At 42.8% G+C, this 18794-nt stretch overlaps 1 protein-coding gene across 1 annotated transcript in view; it reads left to right on the forward strand.

Annotated features, from left to right (window-relative positions):
• Nucleotides 1-15784, forward strand: part of LOC134653048 (lissencephaly-1 homolog) — a 48285-nt gene extending 32501 nt beyond the window's left edge. Inside the window, exons 4-9 of the mRNA XM_063508331.1 lie at nucleotides 181-337; nucleotides 2544-2721; nucleotides 5013-5148; nucleotides 6670-6825; nucleotides 14467-14662; nucleotides 15427-15784. Of these exons, the coding sequence (XP_063364401.1) occupies nucleotides 181-337; nucleotides 2544-2721; nucleotides 5013-5148; nucleotides 6670-6825; nucleotides 14467-14662; nucleotides 15427-15500 (897 nt within the window). The 3' untranslated portion in view covers nucleotides 15501-15784. The remainder of the gene's footprint in view (nucleotides 1-180; nucleotides 338-2543; nucleotides 2722-5012; nucleotides 5149-6669; nucleotides 6826-14466; nucleotides 14663-15426) is intronic.
• Nucleotides 15785-18794: the final 3010 nt, after the last annotated feature.

The following is an 18794-nucleotide window of genomic DNA, read 5'->3' on the forward strand; positions in this document are numbered from 1 at the left end:
CGTACTTACCACATTTTGATTCAACCCGAGCTGAGATCTGTATAGAATTCGACAATATATTTGTCTCTTATCTGTGTCTAAAAGTTACTTAATGTACTTTCCTTTGAGCATCACACTTTTATATTTGTGCAAAAATAATCAAACTTTTTACAAATTCTAATGTATGATAATCTTTTCCAGGTTATATTCCACCCCGTCTTCAGTTTGATGGTCTCCTCGAGCGAGGACGCCACCATCAAAGTGTGGGACTTCGAGAGCGGCGAGTACGAACGAACACTGAAGGGGCACACCGATTCCGTTCAGGACATCGCCTTCGACCATCATGGCAAACTACTCGGTAAGTAACCGGTTATATACCACCTTATATTGTCTTCTCAAAGTGGGGCTCCGAAAGCGGCGAGTACGAACGAACACTGAAGGGGCACACCGATTCCGTTCAGGACATCGCCTTCGACCATCATGGCAAACTACTCGGTAAGTAACCGGTTATATACCACCTTGTATTGTCTTCTCAAAGTGGGGCTCCGAGAGCGGCGAGTACGAACGAACACTGAAGGGGCACACCGATTCCGTTCAGGACATCGCCTTCGACCATCATGGCAAACTACTCGGTAAGTAACCGGTTTTATACCACCTTGTATTGTCTTTTCAAAGTGGGGCTCCGGGAGCGGCGAGTATGAATGAACACTGAAGGGGCACACCGATTCCGTTCAGGACATCGCCTTCGACCATCATGGCAAACTACTCGGTAAGTAGCCGGTTATATACCACCTTGTATTGTCTTCTCAAAGTGGGGCTTCGAGAGTGGCCAGTACAAACGAACACTGAAGGGGCACACCGATTCCGTTCAGAACATCGCCTTCGACCATCATGGCAAACTACTCGGTAAGTAACCGGTTATATACCACCTTGTATTGTCTTCTCAAAGTGGGACTTCGAGAGCGGCGAGTACGAATGAACACTGAAAGGGCACACCGATTCCGTTCAGGACATCGCCTTCGACCATCATGGCAAACTACTCGGTAAGTAACCGGTTATATACCACCTTGTATTGTCTTCTCAAAGTGGGGCTCCGAGAGCGGCGAGTATGAATGAACACTGAAGGGGCACACCGATTCCGTTCAGGACATCGCCTTCGACCATCATGGCAAACTACTCGGTAAGTAACCGGTTATATACCACCTTGTATTGTCTTCTCAAAGTGGGGCTCCGAGAGCGGCGAGTATGAATGAACACTGAAGGGGCACACCGATTCCGTTCAGGACATCGCCTTCGACCATCATGGCAAACTACTCGGTAAGTAGCCGGTTATATACCACCTTGTATTGTCTTCTCAAAGTGGGGCTCCGAGAGCGGCGAGTATGAATGAACACTGAAGGGGCACACCGATTCCGTTCAAGACATCGCCTTCGACCATCATGGCAAACTACTCGGTAAGTAGCCGGTTTTATACCACCTTGTATTGTCTTCTCAAAGTGGGACTTCGAGAGCGGCGAGTATGAACATGAACGAACACTGAAGGGGCTCACCGATTTGACCGATTCCGTTCAGGACATCGTGCATCGCCACAGAATAAATAATAGTACTAGGTACAGAAGACTCACTCTCTAACAAAACACGTCAGTTACGATCAGCATAGATATGGCCGCTAGGTGGCGACAGCGCCACGCGCGGTTTATGGCTTTCCCCAAAATTGGGGCGGAACGGATGTACTTTTAGCTACCTGTAGCAAAGCGACGAAATCGCGGAGTGAGCCACGCCTGGCATCGCCTTCGACCACCATGGCAAACTTCTTGGTACCTATGTCATTTTCGGCGAAGGAAAGTGATATTACTGCTTATAAAATCAGCAGCAAAAGTGCTTCACTACACAGAAAGTTTATTCTACAATTTCTACTCGAGCCTTGTTTCACAGTTCACATACATGTAATAGGCCATAGCGTGCGTTGTCGGTAACTAAAATTAGTTTCCCCACCTCATGCTTTGCACATGGCGAATTCCCTTCACATTAAAGTATTATTACTAATTATGTTTCTAGACTTGTAGTTCATAATGTTCATATCATTATTTGCAGATAAGTAAAGTACCGTAAATATAAACTGAAAACTGCTCGTAAGTAGCAAGGTTTATTGTGTGCTTATCTCATACACACTTATCGACGATAAGCTGCACCGTGATTGCCTGATTGCACATTAATCATTATCACAAATCTAATACATCATACGTATTATTACCCACAAGGCAACCTTTTCACAGTCACTAGCATTTTCTCACCTGTTTCATAAGAGATATGCATCTGTAATACTTTAAATCTGATAGCATTATTAGTATTTTATGATGCCTAGATGTAGATACAGTCACAGAAAACAAAGTTTTGCCATATTTAAACCTTCACTGTATAGAAACAGAGCTGAAAATGTACAATCCGGTTTACCTACATAAGAAAAGCTAATTCCCAGCATGCGATAAAATTAACCACGCTATAAAACCATTAACGCACATTCCAAGTCATATCCAATTAAACCGGACACCTTTATTTTCCAGCGTCCTGCAGCGCGGACATGTCGATCAAACTGTGGGAGTTCAACCAGACGTTCGAGTGCGTGAAGACCATGCACGGCCACGACCACAACGTGTCGTCCGTCGCGTTCTCGCCCAGCGGCGACATCGTGTACTCGGCCAGTCGCGACAAGACCATCAAGGCTTGGGAGGTCGCCACTGGGTAAGTTCAACCAGACTTATGTGACGACCATGCACGGCCACGACCACAACGTGTCGTCCGTCGCGTTCTCGCCCAGCGGCGACATCGTGTACTCGGCCAGTCGCGACAAGACCATCAAGGCTTGGGAGGTCGCCACTGGGTAAGTTCAACCAGACTTATGTGACGACCATGCACGGCCACGACCACAACGTGTCGTCCGTCGCGTTCTCGCCCAGCGGCGACATCGTGTACTCGGCCAGTCGCGACAAGACCATCAAGGCTTGGGAGGTCGCCACTGGGTAAGTTCAACCAGACTTATGTGACGACCATGCACGGCCACGACCACAACGTGTCGTCCGTCGCGTTCTCGCCCAGCGGCGACATCGTGTACTCGGCCAGTCGCGACAAGACCATCAAGGCTTGGGAGGTCGCCACTGGGTAAGTTCAACCAGACTTATGTGACGACCATGCACGGCCACGACCACAACGTGTCGTCCGTCGCGTTCTCGCCCAGCGGCGACATCGTGTACTCGGCCAGTCGCGACAAGACCATCAAGGCTTGGGAGGTCGCCACTGGGTAAGTTCAACCAGACTTATGTGACGACCATGCACGGCCACGACCACAACGTGTCGTCCGTCGCGTTCTCGCCCAGCGGCGACATCGTGTACTCGGCCAGTCGCGACAAGACCATCAAGGCTTGGGAGGTCGCCACTGGGTAAGTTCAACCAGACTTATGTGACGACCATGCACGGCCACGACCACAACGTGTCGTCCGTCGCGTTCTCGCCCAGCGGCGACATCGTGTACTCGGCCAGTCGCGACAAGACCATCAAGGCTTGGGAGGTCGCCACTGGGTAAGTTCAACCAGACTTATGTGACGACCATGCACGGCCACGACCACAACGTGTCGTCCGTCGCGTTCTCGCCCAGCGGCGACATCGTGTACTCGGCCAGTCGCGACAAGACCATCAAGGCTAAGGAGGTCGCCACTGGGTAAGTTCAACCAGACTTATGTGACGACCATGCACGGCCACGACCACAACGTGTCGTCCGTCGCGTTCTCGCCCAGCGGCGACATCGTGTACTCGGCCAGTCGCGACAAGACCATCAAGGCTTGGGAGGTCGCCACTGGGTAAGTTCAACCAGACTTATGTGACGACCATGCACGGCCACGACCACAACGTGTCGTCCGTCGCGTTCTCGCCCAGCGGCGACATCGTGTACTCGGCCAGTCGCGACAAGACCATCAAGGCTTGGGAGGTCGCCACTGGGTAAGTTCAACCAGACTTATGTGACGACCATGCACGGCCACGACCACAACGTGTCGTCCGTCGCGTTCTCGCCCAGCGGCGACATCGTGTACTCGGCCAGTCGCGACAAGACCATCAAGGCTTGGGAGGTCGCCACTGGGTAAGTTCAACCAGACTTATGTGACGACCATGCACGGCCACGACCACAACGTGTCGTCCGTCGCGTTCTCGCCCAGCGGCGACATCGTGTACTCGGCCAGTCGCGACAAGACCATCAAGGCTTGGGAGGTCGCCACTGGGTAAGTTCAACCAGACTTATGTGACGACCATGCACGGCCACGACCACAACGTGTCGTCCGTCGCGTTCTCGCCCAGCGGTGACATCGTGTACTCGGCCAGTCGCGACAAGACCATCAAGGCTTGGGAGGTCGCAGCTGGCTAAGGTCAGCCAATAACCAAAAATAAAATTCGTCTGCCTCCAAGATCCGTGGTTTTCGGCAGTGTATAATGTAATGATTTGATAGCAGGCGAAGGGCCGATGCCCTCTGTACGTACAATTTAAACCGAACACATTCACTGACTGTTTTATCTATTTACGACGCAATTAAATGGTCGTGCCTTGTTGGAGGAAAAGTCCGTGCACTGTTTAGTCATTAAATGTTATTTTATTAGTGCCTTGGTGCAGTGGCGGCGCGTCAAACATATCCATAGGCAAGCCGGGGCTTACATATTTCCTTTACAACTCTGCTCAAACGTCCAAGAACAGGCAAGCCGGTGGGAATCGGCTTTTATGGACGCGCCGCTACTGCCTTGGTGTTTCATATAAATGTATATGTCGATATGTCAGTAGAAAAAGGCGCGCAATCCAAAATACGTGTGTGAGATGGAGATCTTTGCGCTTAATTTCTTTCAAATTTGCCACTGTTTTCTTAAAGTGCTAACACGTACACGATCGCACCGCACCGCAACCTTGGTGCGTCGCACCCATAAGTGAGAGCGAGAATACACTTTTAAATTGGTTTGCCGGACTATAAGTGACCGTGTCCATTGTGTTCGTACAGATACTGCATCAAGACGTACAAGGGTCACCGCGAGTGGGTGCGCATGGTGCGCGTGTCGCCGGACGGCGCGCTGCTCGCGTCCTGCTCCAACGATCAGACCGTGCGCATCTGGAACGCGGAGACCAACGAATGCAAGGTAAACTAGTATTACCTATGAAAACAATAAACAAACGTACCATACCTACTGGTTATTGGTGGTGGGTTAAGTCACAGACAAGACATCCTCCAGACTGAGCATAGTAGCGCTACCCCCTCTGCCACAAATATACGGTAGTTTTACTCCATTCTCGAGTCAAAGTGTCGTTGTGTGACGTCCGTGTCTTTGAACGGACCAATCACGGCACGGGACCCGCTCACCTCGTCCCCCGCACCCCAGTATTTTTGGCAGCATCGGTTTCATGAAATAATTGCTCTAAACTGTCTAGAGGATTCCTAGTCTATATGTTGAAAGTATTTATTTGTGATTCAAGCAATAGCAATAAATGATTGAGTATTGAAGTAACCGTTATACCATTATCAGGCCATTTACGATATCGATACATCTTATGGGTCGTACATGTAGGTATGTATTGTACAGTTATGGCTGGGCTTCATCACACTATTACAGCCCTGCGCGCGCTTTACTATGCGGTCACGACTGCGCGCGGCAGCAGCTAGCAGCAGCCATAGGTGGAAATGAAAGCTTCGATAGCTGTTTCTCGCTCTCACCCATGGTCACCGCGAGCGAGTCGTGGCTGAGCCGCAACGTTCTCAATCCGCTAGCTCATACAGAGCGATAGAGGTCGCTAGCGATGTTCTGGGTTCAAGCGCGCGACCACCACGCGGTGGCTCTGTTGCAATGTGACATAGCCTACGGTTTACCCTCTCGTAAGGATTGTTGTCCTTTTCCCTTGTAACTTGAATATAATACGATAGATAGATAGATAAACACTTTATTCATTTCCACAACATACATGGTAATTACAAAGTTATTAAATATTGGCATGCAGCTTAAATTAAAAGAAAAACTTATATAATTACACGATATGATAAAAAAAAACATAAAAGGACATAACCATGTGTCTTGGCAGAGAATAGGGATGATGACATATGTTGAATTTTATAACAAAATCTAGTAAAATAGATAGCAAACGAGCAATTTATCACAATAATGTGGATATTAAAATAAAATATTGAAAAATTACAAAAATACAGGACCTGAAAGTTTCAAAATTTAAGTTTTTTTTTAACTTCCAAAAACGATAAAAGGAAGGGGACCATTCGAATTCTTACATTTCATCCAAAAAAATATTGTACAGCAACTACATACATAAACGCAATATTTCACCGACAAAAACTCAATTTTCTTGTTTTGTCCATATTACAAGATGGGCTCCCAGAGACCTTGACGTCACGGCCTCTGGCCGTTTTGTATAGGGCGTTTCGCGAGTGAAGTGCGACTGTCGGCCTTTGACTACAATTTCTGACTTTTGTGTTACTTTAATGCAATGGGTCCCATATAGACATTTGATCCTAAAAACAAACCCGATCGATTGATACCATAAATGAAAATTAGTCATGTAGCCTATTGGCGCTGGCTCAGCATGATGATGCGGCAAGCCACATCGCTGATATTCTGCCAGGACCTTACGATACTTACGATGTCATTTGCCTGTAGATGGAGCTACGCGAGCACGAGCACGTGGTGGAGTGCATCGCCTGGGCGCCGGCGGCGGCCGCGCCCGCCGTCAACGAGGCGGCGGGCGCCGACAACCGCCGCGCCGCCCACCAAGGGCCCTTCCTCGCCTCCGGCTCCAGGGACAAGTCCGTCAAGGTAACGTTACCAGGGACAAGTCCGTCAAGGTAACGTAGATGGAGCTACGCGAGCACGAGCACGTGGTGGAGTGCATCGCTTGGGCGCCGACAACCGCCGCGCCCGCCATCAACGAGGCGGCGGGCGCCGACAACCGCCGCGCCGCCCACCAAGGCCCCTTCCTCGCCTCCGGCTCCAGGGACAAGTCCGTCAAGGTAACATGGCAATAAAACTGGCTTCAATTAATTTAGGGGGAGACCCGCTTTCCCCTCACTCCCCCGAACTCGCCACATTACGTAGCACACAACGGGTAAGTAATAGAACGTATACAAACCTATAATATATTGCTCAGAATATATAAATTCAATTAGCATAATTTTGAATGGCATAACGTGCAATACGTATAACAATGAATTCTATAATTTTATAATGTATAATGAACTTTACATATAATATCGTTTATGATAACTGATAAGTATAAAAAGGTATAACTTTGAAACAATATAATATACAAAACAAATACCACGCAATAAACCTAACCTTGTGTTTTTCTGCGGGGTAACAGTTCTAACCTAACCTACTTTTCTGGTAGCAGTTTTTTCTGTGGGGGGGTCACAGTTCTAACCTAACCTAACCTAACCTACTTTTCTGGCAGCAGTTTTTTCTGTGGGGGGTCACAGTTCTAACCTAACCTAACCTACTTTTCTGGCAGCAGTTTCTTTCTCTGAGGGGTCACAGTTCTAACCTAACCTACTTTTCTGATAGCAGTTTTTTCTGTGGGAGGTCACAGTTCTAACCTAACCTATTTTATGGTAGCAGTTTCTTTTTCTGTGGGGTAACAATTCTAACCTAACCTAACCTACTTTTCTGGTAGCAGTTTCTTTCACTGAGGGGTCACAGTTCTAACCTAACCACTGACCATCCAGCCTCTAGACTCAACTTAGGCCAATTCTTTCATGAAACCGATGCTGCCAAAAATACAGGGGTGCGGGGGACGAGGTGAGCGAGTCCCGTGCCGTGATTGGTCCGTTCAAACACACGTGGGCGTCAGACAGAAATATCTGCCGGGCGCTAGTGATGTGACACGTTGAATAATAACATTGTCAATCACGGTCAATAATGTAATAACAGTAATAATATGCAAGCATGTTTTGAATGCTATGTTGATTCGTTCGTTCGAAAACATTAACCCATAACGTTGTGGTTTCGTTAGCAGGTGTATCTGCTTTATATAATTAATTTAAAAATAAACTATTGGTAAAAAGGCGTCTTATGGGATTTAGAGAAGCGCGAGACGAGACGAGATGCGGATGCGGATATTCGCAACATCCCTGCTTGGAAGCACTTCATTCACGCAGCTCGCCCTTCGGCCTCGCTTTAAATTACTGAGGGTTGCACGCTTGGAAGTCGGGGTGAAGGCTTCGGCCCTTCGGCGGGTCAGCCTTCGGCCTCCCAGCCTGATATTCGCCCTTCGGGTTCGCTTAACCTACTTGGAAATTTTCCTTTACCCGTGTCCGCCGCCATTTTGAGTGTTAATAAAAAATAATTCACATACTAATCTTGGGCCCCCAAGCTCGCCGCATGCCAAATCTCAACGCGCTCAGAGCAACTTGAAAAAAAAATCATATCATAATCATAATCATAATTCTTTATTGCAACCATGGTATTACAAGGTGTTCTTATGTTAGTTAGTACATTTTGAAACTTTTTAAATGCAATTTGTGTTGTCTCGGGCCCTCTATGGCATTTGGTCGAGCACCCCCCACCTATCTCTCACCTTTGAAGCTTTTCATAAAAAATAAGTGGCCATTTTTACCGCCATATTGGTTTTATTAAAAAAAAATCCATAGGAATACAGCTAGGTGACCCCGAGTTTTCGTGACCAAAATTTTAGCGCGCTGGGAGCATTTTGAAAAATGATCGCTATTTTGAATCCGCCATTTTGAAAAAATAATGGCGGCTTCAGAAACTGTCAGCGTCCCTCTATGACATTTGGTCGAGCATCTCCCACGTATCTGTCACCGTTTAGTGACCAAAAGTCGGATAATCCGGTAGACCAAAAGTCGGATTTTTCTGGAAGTCACCAAACCACCCCCTCTATACGACCGTATCAAAGTCAAATACCCCAGGAACCCCCTTCTGGGAGAGCAATTATGTCAATTAATCAGTCGGGTTGCGGCTTTATATACAGGGTGGATTTTCTTTTTGGCTCAGTGAGGGCAGCTACCAGATCCCGTACTGCTACGAGAAAACGGTCTTAGGAGACCTTCCCTCGATTTCAAATTAGATCCCATTCATATTGAGGATCAAAAGCTTGTATGGAAGCAAAAAAAAATTCCGGCTAGAAAAGCCACAAATCGAGGAAAACTTTTCCCATAATATTTGAATGAAAATGAAAACTTTTATTTTTCACATGCTACTTTTGTATGCCAATCGATTCCATTCCTATCCAGTATCAATAGTTTCCTAGGGGTCGACTTACGGTAATGTACTAAAAAGCCACAAATTAATAAAAACTTTTTCCATACATTTACTATGGAGAAAATGTGAAATTTTATTCACAATTTTCTACCTCGCCCATCATTCGTACAGCAATGTCTTCATACAGTATTATGGTTCTTAAATGTAACAGGACAGGACTGATTGGCCAAATACACTGACCATCCAGCCTCTAGACATAGCATAGTCGCGCTACCCCCTCTGCCACACATACGGTAGCGTTACTCCATCTTCGAGTCACGCCTACACCGCTTACTTCAGTCGGCGGACCGGGCTCGGTCTAGAAACTTCGGTAGCTCGAAGAAGTTTTTGCTATCAAAAATGCATTATTGTTGTGTCAAATTGTGTGGCAAGAACACTAAAAACTCTGGTGTACAAAAAAATGGCATTTCATTTCACAGGTAAGCTGATTTTTTAAAGATTTGGATAAAAAAATATTTTAATTTAAGCGTCTCATCAAATTTGACAGCGCTTGAAACTCGATGACGTCTTTTAAGAAAGTCTCTTTCTATCGCGCTGCATCCGTATACATCCTTTCTTGTCTTTTATTACGTGACATTCCTAAGCCCAAACTAGTGATGTCCATATCCATAGAATGTGATTGTTTACTATTGATAAGGTAATTCAATTCAAATCGCATAGGTATTTGCGAAAAATTCACTATAAAACAAATACATAATATGAGAATTACACTTACGGTCAGGTACCAATTTTCCCTTGAACATAACCGATATTGTCAATTCAGCACTACATAGGTACTCGTATTACTTTTAGCGATTATAAAAACATTGCAAAAATTAATCACAAGACCAATTTTATACAAAAACACACGGTTGCAATTTAAAATGCATTAGTTTGATTCCATTTTTGTTGAGAATAGTGGGCGCCGGTTTAACTTTTTAATTTTTGCTTTTTTTCTGTGTACGACTGCCAACATGGCAATGATACTTGAACATTCGGCCAAATAATTTAAACCTCATTTAGTTAGATTGTGTTAAATAACATTTCATTTACATAATAACAAATCAATATTTGATTTAAACCATGTAATAACTCTTAATAGAATTGTACAGGCTGTTTTTAATGGGTGGGTATAGTAGGATACCGCGAATACAGGGTGGATTTTCTTTTTGGCTCAGTGAGGGCAGCTACCAGATCCCGTACTGCTACGAGAAAACGGTCTTAAGAGACCTTCCCTCGATTTTAAATTAATGAAGATTGGCATTTACAGATTTTGGAAAAAACATACAGGATACGAGAAAAAGGTCATTTTTGACAAACTTTTTTTTATGCCAATCGATCCCATTCCTATTGAGGATCAAAAGCTTGTATGGGAGCAAAAAAAAATTTCATGCTAGAAAAGCCACAAATCGAGGAAAACTTTTGCCATAATATTTGAATGAAAATGAAAACTTTTATTTTTCACATGCTACTTTTGTATGCCAATCGATTCCATTCCTATCCAGTATCAATAGTTTCCTAGGGGTCGACTTACGGTAATGTACTAAAAAGCCACAAATTGAAGAAAACTTATCCATACATTTACTATGGAGAAAACGTGAAATTTAATTCACAGTTTTCTATCTGGCCAATCAGTCCTGTCCTGTTACATTTAAGAACCATAATACTGTATGAAGACATTGCTGTACGAATGATGGGCGAGGTAGAAAATTGTGAATAAAATTTCACATTTTCTCCATAGTAAATGTATGGAAAAAGTTTTTATTAATTTGTGGCTTTTTAGTACATTGCCGTAAGTCGACCCCTAGGAAACTATTGATACTGGATAGGAATGGAATCGATTGGCATACAAAAGTAGCATGTGAAAAATAAAAGTTTTCATTTTCATTCAAATATTATGGGAAAAGTTTTCCTCGATTTGTGGCTTTTCTAGCCGGAATTTTTTTTTTGCTTCCATACAAGCTTTTGATCCTCAATAGGAATGGGATCTAATTTGAAATCGAGGGAAGGTCTCCTAAGACCGTTTTCTCGTAGCAGTACGGGATCGGGTAGCTGCCCTCACTGAGCCAAAAAGAAAATCCATCCTGTATATAAAGCCGCAACCCGACTGATTAATTGACATAATTGCTCTCCCAGAAGGGGGTTCCTGGGGTATTTGACTTTGATACGGTCGTATAGAGGGGGTGGTTTGGTGACTTCCAGAAAAATCCGACTTTTGGTCTACCGGATTATCCGACTTTTGGTCACTAAACGGTGACAGATACGTGGGAGATGCTCGACCAAATGTCATAGAGGGACGCTGACAGTTTCTGAAGCCGCCATTATTTTTTCAAAATGGCGGATTCAAAATGGCGATCATTTTTCAAAATGCTCCCAGCGCGCTAAAATTTTGGTCACGAAAACTCGGGGTCACCTAGCTGTATTCCTATGGATTTTTTTTAATAAAACCAATATGGCGGTAAAAATGGCCACTTATTTTTTATGAAAAGCTTCAAAGGTGAGAGATAGGTGGGGGGTGCTCGACCAAATGCCATAGAGGGCCCGAGACAACACAAATTGCATTTAAAAAGTTTCAAAATGTACTAACTAACATAAAAACACCTTGTAATACCATGTTTGCAATAAAGAATTATGATTATGATTATGATTATGAAAATGGCCGTCTTTTTTTTTTTCAAGTTGGTCTGAGCGCGTTGAGATTTGGCATGCGGCGAGCTTGGGGGCCCAAGATTAGTATGTGAATTATTTTTTGAAAACACTCAAAATGGCGGCGGACACGGGCAAAGGAAAATTTCCAAGTAGGTTAAGCGAACCCGAAGGGCGAATATCAGGCTGGGAGGCCGAAGGCTGACCCGCCGAAGGCCCGAAGCCTTCACCCCGACTCCCAAGCGTGCAACCCTCAGTAATTTAAAGCGAGGCCGAAGGGCGAGCTGCGTGAAGAAGTGCTTCCAAGCAGGGATGTTGCGAATATCCGCATCCGCATCTCGTCTCGTCTCGCGCTACTCTAAATCCCATAAGACGCCTTTTTACCAATAGTTTATTTTTAAATTAATTATATAAAGCAGATACACCTGCTAACGAAACCACAACGTTATGGGTTAATGTTTTCGAACGGACGAATCAACATAGCATTCAAAACATGCTTGCATATTATTACTGTTATTACATTATTGACCGTGATTGTCAATGTTATTATTCAACGTGTCACATCACTAGCGCCCGGCAGATATTACTGTCTGACGCCCACGTGTGTTTGAACGGACCAATCACGGCACGGGACTCGCTCACCTCGTCCCCCGCACCCCTGTATTTTTGGCAGCATCGGTTTCATGAAAGAATTGGCCTAAGTTGAGTCTAGAGGCTGGATGGTCAGTGGCCAAATATTATGGGAAAAGTTTTTCTCGATTTGTGGCTTTTCTAGCCGGAAATTTTTTTTTGCTTCCATATAAGCTTTTGATCCTCAATAGGAATGGGATCGATTGGCATAAAAAAAAAAGTTTGTCAAAAATGACCTTTTTCTCGTATCCTGTATGTTTTTTCCAAAATCTGTAAATGCCAATCTTCATTAATTTGAAATCGAGGGAAGGTCTCTTAAGACCGTTTTCTCGTAGCAGTACGGGATCTGGTAGCTGCCCTCACTGAGCCAAAAAGAAAATCCACCCTGTATTCGCGGTATCCTACTATACCCACCCATTAAAAACAACCTGTATAATTCTATTAAGAGTTATTACATGGTTTAAATCAAATATTTATTTGTTATTATGTAAATGAAATGTTATTTAACACAATCTAACTAAATGAAGTTTAAATTATTTGGCCGAATGTTCAAGTATCATTGCCATGTTGGCAGTCGTACACAGAAAAAAAGCAAAAATTAAAAAGTTAAACCGACGCCCACTATTCTCAACAAAAATGGAATCAAAATAATGCATTTTAAATTGCAACCGTGTGTTTTTGTATAAAATTGGTCTTGTGATTAATTTAAATTTGCAATGTTTTTATAATCGCTAAAAGTAATACGAGTACCTATGTAGTGCCGAATTGACAATATCGTTTATGTTCAAGGGAAAATTGGTACCTGACCGTAAGTGTAATTCTCATATTATTTATTTGTTTTATAGTGATTTTTTCGCAAATACCTATGCGATTTGAATTGAATTACCTTGTCAATAGTAAACAATCACATTCTATGGATATGGACATCACTAGTTTGGGCTTAGGAATGTCACGTAATAAAAGACAAGAAAGGATGTATACGGATGCAGCGCAATAGAAAGAGACTTTCTTAAAAGACGTCATCGAGTTTCAAGCGCTGTCAAATTTGATGAGACGCTTAAATTAAAATATTTTTTATCCAAATCTCTAAAAAATCGGCTTACCTGTGAAATGAAATGCCATTTTTTTGTACACCAGAGTTTTTAGTGTTCTTGCCACACAATTTGACACAACAATAATGCATTTTTGATAGCAAAAACTTCTTCGAGCTACCGAAGTTTCTAGACCGAGCCCGGTCCGCCGACTGAAGTAAGCGGTGTAGGCGTGACTCGAAGATGGAGTAACGCTACCGTATGTGTGGCAGAGGGGGTAGCGCGACTATGCTATGTCTAGAGGCTGGATGGTCAGTGAACCTAACCTACTTTTCTGGTAGCTGTTTCTTTCTCTGAGGGGGTCACATAGTTCAAACCTAACCTACTTTTCTGGTAGCAGTTTCTTTTTCTGGGGAGTCACGGTTCTAACCTAACCTACTTTTCTGGTAGCAGTTTCTTTTCTTGGGGAGTCACAGTTCTGACCTAACCTAATCCACTTTTCTGACAGTAATTAGTTTCGATGACCTATGAAATACTGAGCTATCCAAATAATTTTACTGGTGTTTTGTTCAGATATTTATATGAGATGTTATTCATTATTTTAATTTATATGCATAATGAATGTTATATTAAATGTAATATGTTATCCTTATTGAAAATATAGATTTAGTGCATTATACATAAGATTAGTATACGTTTTGAACGTTTGTAAATTGAAATTATACCAAAAGTGCGTATTCATTATGATACGCACCCCTAAAGGGCGCAATAATCACGGAGCGTGACTGTACAACTGCTATGTTAACATTTGACTCGAGTCCGGCATAGATCTGGTCCATGGACATTTCATCTTGCATGCATCATGTGTTATATTATTGTCGTTTGTGGTGTTCAGATCTGGGACGTGTCTACGGGGCAGTGCCTGGCGACGCTGGTGGGGCACGACAACTGGGTGCGCGGCGCGGCGTGGCACCCGGGCGGCCGCTACCTGCTCACGGCCAGCGACGACAAGACCCTGCGCGTGTGGGACGTGCCGCACACGCGGTGCCTCAAGACGCTCTACGCGCACCAACACTTCGCCACCAGCCTCGGTCCGTATACAAACCACAGCGTTCACACGAACACATACAGTTGTACAGCCATCACACAACACATAGTCGTCCGAACATCACGCAACACATAGTCGGCCAACAATCACACAACACAAGTCGTCCAACCATGGCACAACACATAGTCGTCCAACAATCCCACAACACAAGTCGCCCAACCATGACGCAACACGTACTACACATAGTTATCCAACAATCACACAACACAACTCGTCCAACCATGGCACAACACATAGTCGTCCAACAATCACACAACTCAAGTAGTCCAACCATGGCACAACACATAAGTTGTTCAACAATCAAACAACACAAGTCGTCCAACCATTACACAACACATAGTCGTCCAACAATCACACAACACAAGTCGTCCAATCATGACACTACACATAGTTGGCCAACAATCACACAACTCAACTAGTCCAACCATGGCACAACACATAAGTTGTTCAACAATCACACAACACAAGTCGTCGAACCATTACACAACACATAGTCATCCAACAATGACACAACACAAGTCGTCCAACCATGACACAACACAGTCTACACATAGTCTCCAACCCAACAATCACACAAAACAAGTTGTCCAACCATGACACAACACACACAAATGTCCAATCATTACAAAACACACAGTCGTCTATCCCTGAACATCACACAACACATCTAAAGTTCTTGAAATCGAATTGTACTAACAATATTAAATACATTTTTAATCTAGTGCTAAACTATATTTTTTGTTCCAGATTTCCACAGGAGCTTGCCATACGTGATATCGGGCAGCGTCGATCAAACCGTCAAAGTGTGGGAGTGTCGCTAGGAGCGTTGCCATTTTAGTAACTTTAACTCACCGATGATATCTTTATCATTTTTATTTCACATTAAATAGCCGCAATGAGAGCAATGTGTATTGCGATTTTAATGGTTAAATCATTTTAGAACGGAGAAATAGTTTTGATAATTTATTGATAATGTTTCTTCCTTCGGCTCATTGTGGACCGTTCTCGAACGTTGACAATGCTATGTCCCCTCTTAAACTCTTCATCAGATCCTCTTTACTATAACTTTGGATTCTCACATTCCATTAAATTATAATGGCTCATAGTAGTTGTAAGTGAATTCGGTATCTCCCAAGTGATAAGCAGAAATCCATTTACAATCAGTTGCAAAAATAGCTACATTATTAACTATCGATACCTAATATTATGATAGGAGTAAATATTTGTAGTAAAATAGCGGAGATATTATACCATGTAAACAAACAAACTCAAAACATGAGCATTATATTCCTATTGAAATTTTAAAAAAATATGTTAGTAATGTATGTATTTTTGCAATAAATTGTACTTAAAATATCGATGTAGCATTTGTCATGCGGCCGACGGGAACGACGGAGTGAGGAGTAAAAGCTGTGTTATAATTTAACATTTCATTATTCTACGTTTTATTTTATAGTTATGGTTTATTCATAAGATTTGTTTAGATATAAATTTTATTTGGTATTAATAGTTAATTTCTTACGTGTCCACTCTAGAGAAAAATATTTGTACCTCGATTTGTTTTATGGTAATTTAGTTTACAAAATTTTTGATATTGTTGATTATTCATGACAATCGTCCTGGATGGTTGGTTGCATGCGAGCCCGGGGCGCTGTCGTGGTGAACCCCGGCCATCCTGTCCGAGGCAGCCGCCCCGGGGAGGATGGTCAGAGCGAACCGCTTTTGTACATACGCTTCGTCTCAGTCTCTGCTCGATTCACTCTCATTGTGTTTGTTCGCTGCCAGTGCCAACAGCATTAATGGAAGTCTCCGGGGACTTAAAACTTAATTCATTCGATACGTGTTCGGTTGGGTGTTGTGGCCGCTTTGTATTTGCAGTTTCGTAGGGACTTATTTTAAGTTTTGGCGATTCAAAACTTTAACTATAAGTTAGAGTGTTATATTTTAAAGTTTTAATTATTTATTATTAACGATTAAATCTTCAGTGTATGCTGTCTTGAAAGGTTTTTGTGCGCAGAATTGCTAGATGACAACTTAATTTAAAACTATGCAATCGCTTACATCGACGCGTTACTATTAGATCATCCATAATTAATCATTTGAGTCTACGACGTTTAATTATATATGCATTAGTAATTCGTGTTATCATTTCAATCTGATTGAGGTAGCTAGATGCAAAGATAATATTTAATGATTTCAATTGAGTTTGATACAATAGTTATTATTTATTGCTATTTTGAGGATTTCAATGGGTTTGGATACCCGATATTTTTACTAGGAATTAGTAGTAGTTGTAGGTGAGTATAGTCATACTTTTAGACGCTTTACCGTGTTGACGCCTATCGGAGCCCTTGTACATTGCCTGGCTCAGATATATAACGTATGGAATTATATGAGATGGACTAGTTCTAACAAAACAATCCACACGATTATCAACCTTATTATCAATGCAAGAAAATTCAAATTACAACTAAACAGTTGTTGTAAATCATGTTCATCTCAATAACTTCAAGTAGAACCGGTCATGCGATACTAGACTATCTAAAAGCGACGTGTATCATCCCTGTCCCGATTAGTTCGACAACTTCAGCCAGTGGCTTGAGGGACCTTCATTTGTTCTAAAGAACTGAGACGTTTGTACCGTACAGCTTTACTTTCAGTTTTTTGAAGCAAATGGTGTGTCGCCAGCAGTACAGTTTCTCTCATAAATGTGCTTGATAACCAAGTGCCCACATCAGTAACACTGTACTGGGTCACCGGCTAAATACCTATTAAACATTGAGATTATATAAAGCATGCGAGGGTGTACAGCGCCTGTAGTTAAGCTAAATATAATGGTACGTATATATCACAGCCATTCGCTTACTCAATGTGACATCGTTAACACATGGTACCATCCTATTGATTTGAAGCTTGCAAACTACATTTATGTACAATTTATCAAGTAAATTATCTGCACTCACATGAATATAATTATTATAAATGCTTACCGTAAGAATAAATATGTATACCAGTTATCATCATACAAAATTCTCCGATACCTAGAGAGACCACTGAAGTAGGTATGCAGACTATTATTACCCTATATGAGAATTTTGTATTTACTCAGTAATCCTGTATTTTGTCTAAATTTATAAATAGAAAATAATTACCAAAATTGTAATAGAATTTGGTTTAAATATTGTGTAAATAAAACAATTAAATTATATACTGTGTGTTATTGTTTCAATATTATAACTATATAATATCCTGGTATGCAGCATAGAGACTTATTTACTCAGCATTTTCACACTCGTGCGAGTAGCGAGTGCGTTTTTACACACTCGTGTTCGCTATTCGCTTCGCCACTTGCGCTAGTGTGTTTAAGATCGGTTTTCCTAGGATAGCGGTGCCGTCATATACCTAGCGGCCGTCTCCATACTAAATAATACGGCTAAATATGGATGTCGTAGTATTTGTATGGAAACGGCCGCTATATGACGGCACCGCTATCGGAGGAAACCAAAGCTTTTAAAGGCAGTTTTAACTACTCGAGGATCTTTACTGAATAAAAAAGTCTATCCTGCTGTGAGCGTGGAAGAGTACTCAAGACATGAATTGATTGTAATAATTTGATTGAAGGTAGTAAGTGCAATCAGAAATCTTCAAAATCCAAATTTCGTTATGTGCATCTCTTATCACTCTTGGCGGCAGTGCTTGGCGGCCTAAATAGAAGTTGCGCTCTCGCGCGCGAACCCATACTTGAAGGCGCGCTTTATGGAGTCTCACGCGATAACGCAACTCATGCTAGACCGTTTGATATTCGAGCGATAGAGAAGATAGAATTTTCGCTGTAAACCCGCTGTTTCCTAGACTGGGTTTTTATAAATACCAAATTTTAATGTTTGGGTGTACATATTTGACGGGGAAAAGTTGTGCACATGGGAATATGATGGGAATAGTAAAGAGTAGGATAATCTCATTCGTAGTCGTTATCTGCGTCTCTATCCATTTGAGCGACAGAGGGATATTCTAACGTTTTTCGATGTTGGCGGTAGACTGCGGTAGACCCTCAGTTTTTCCTGTGTAAACATATTTCTTACAAATGCTCACAAACTACTGTTATAATAAGTTGA

Source organism: Cydia amplana, chromosome 12, assembly GCF_948474715.1.
Source record: "Cydia amplana chromosome 12, ilCydAmpl1.1, whole genome shotgun sequence".
In the NCBI taxonomy this organism is placed as follows: Eukaryota; Metazoa; Arthropoda; class Insecta; order Lepidoptera; family Tortricidae; genus Cydia; species Cydia amplana.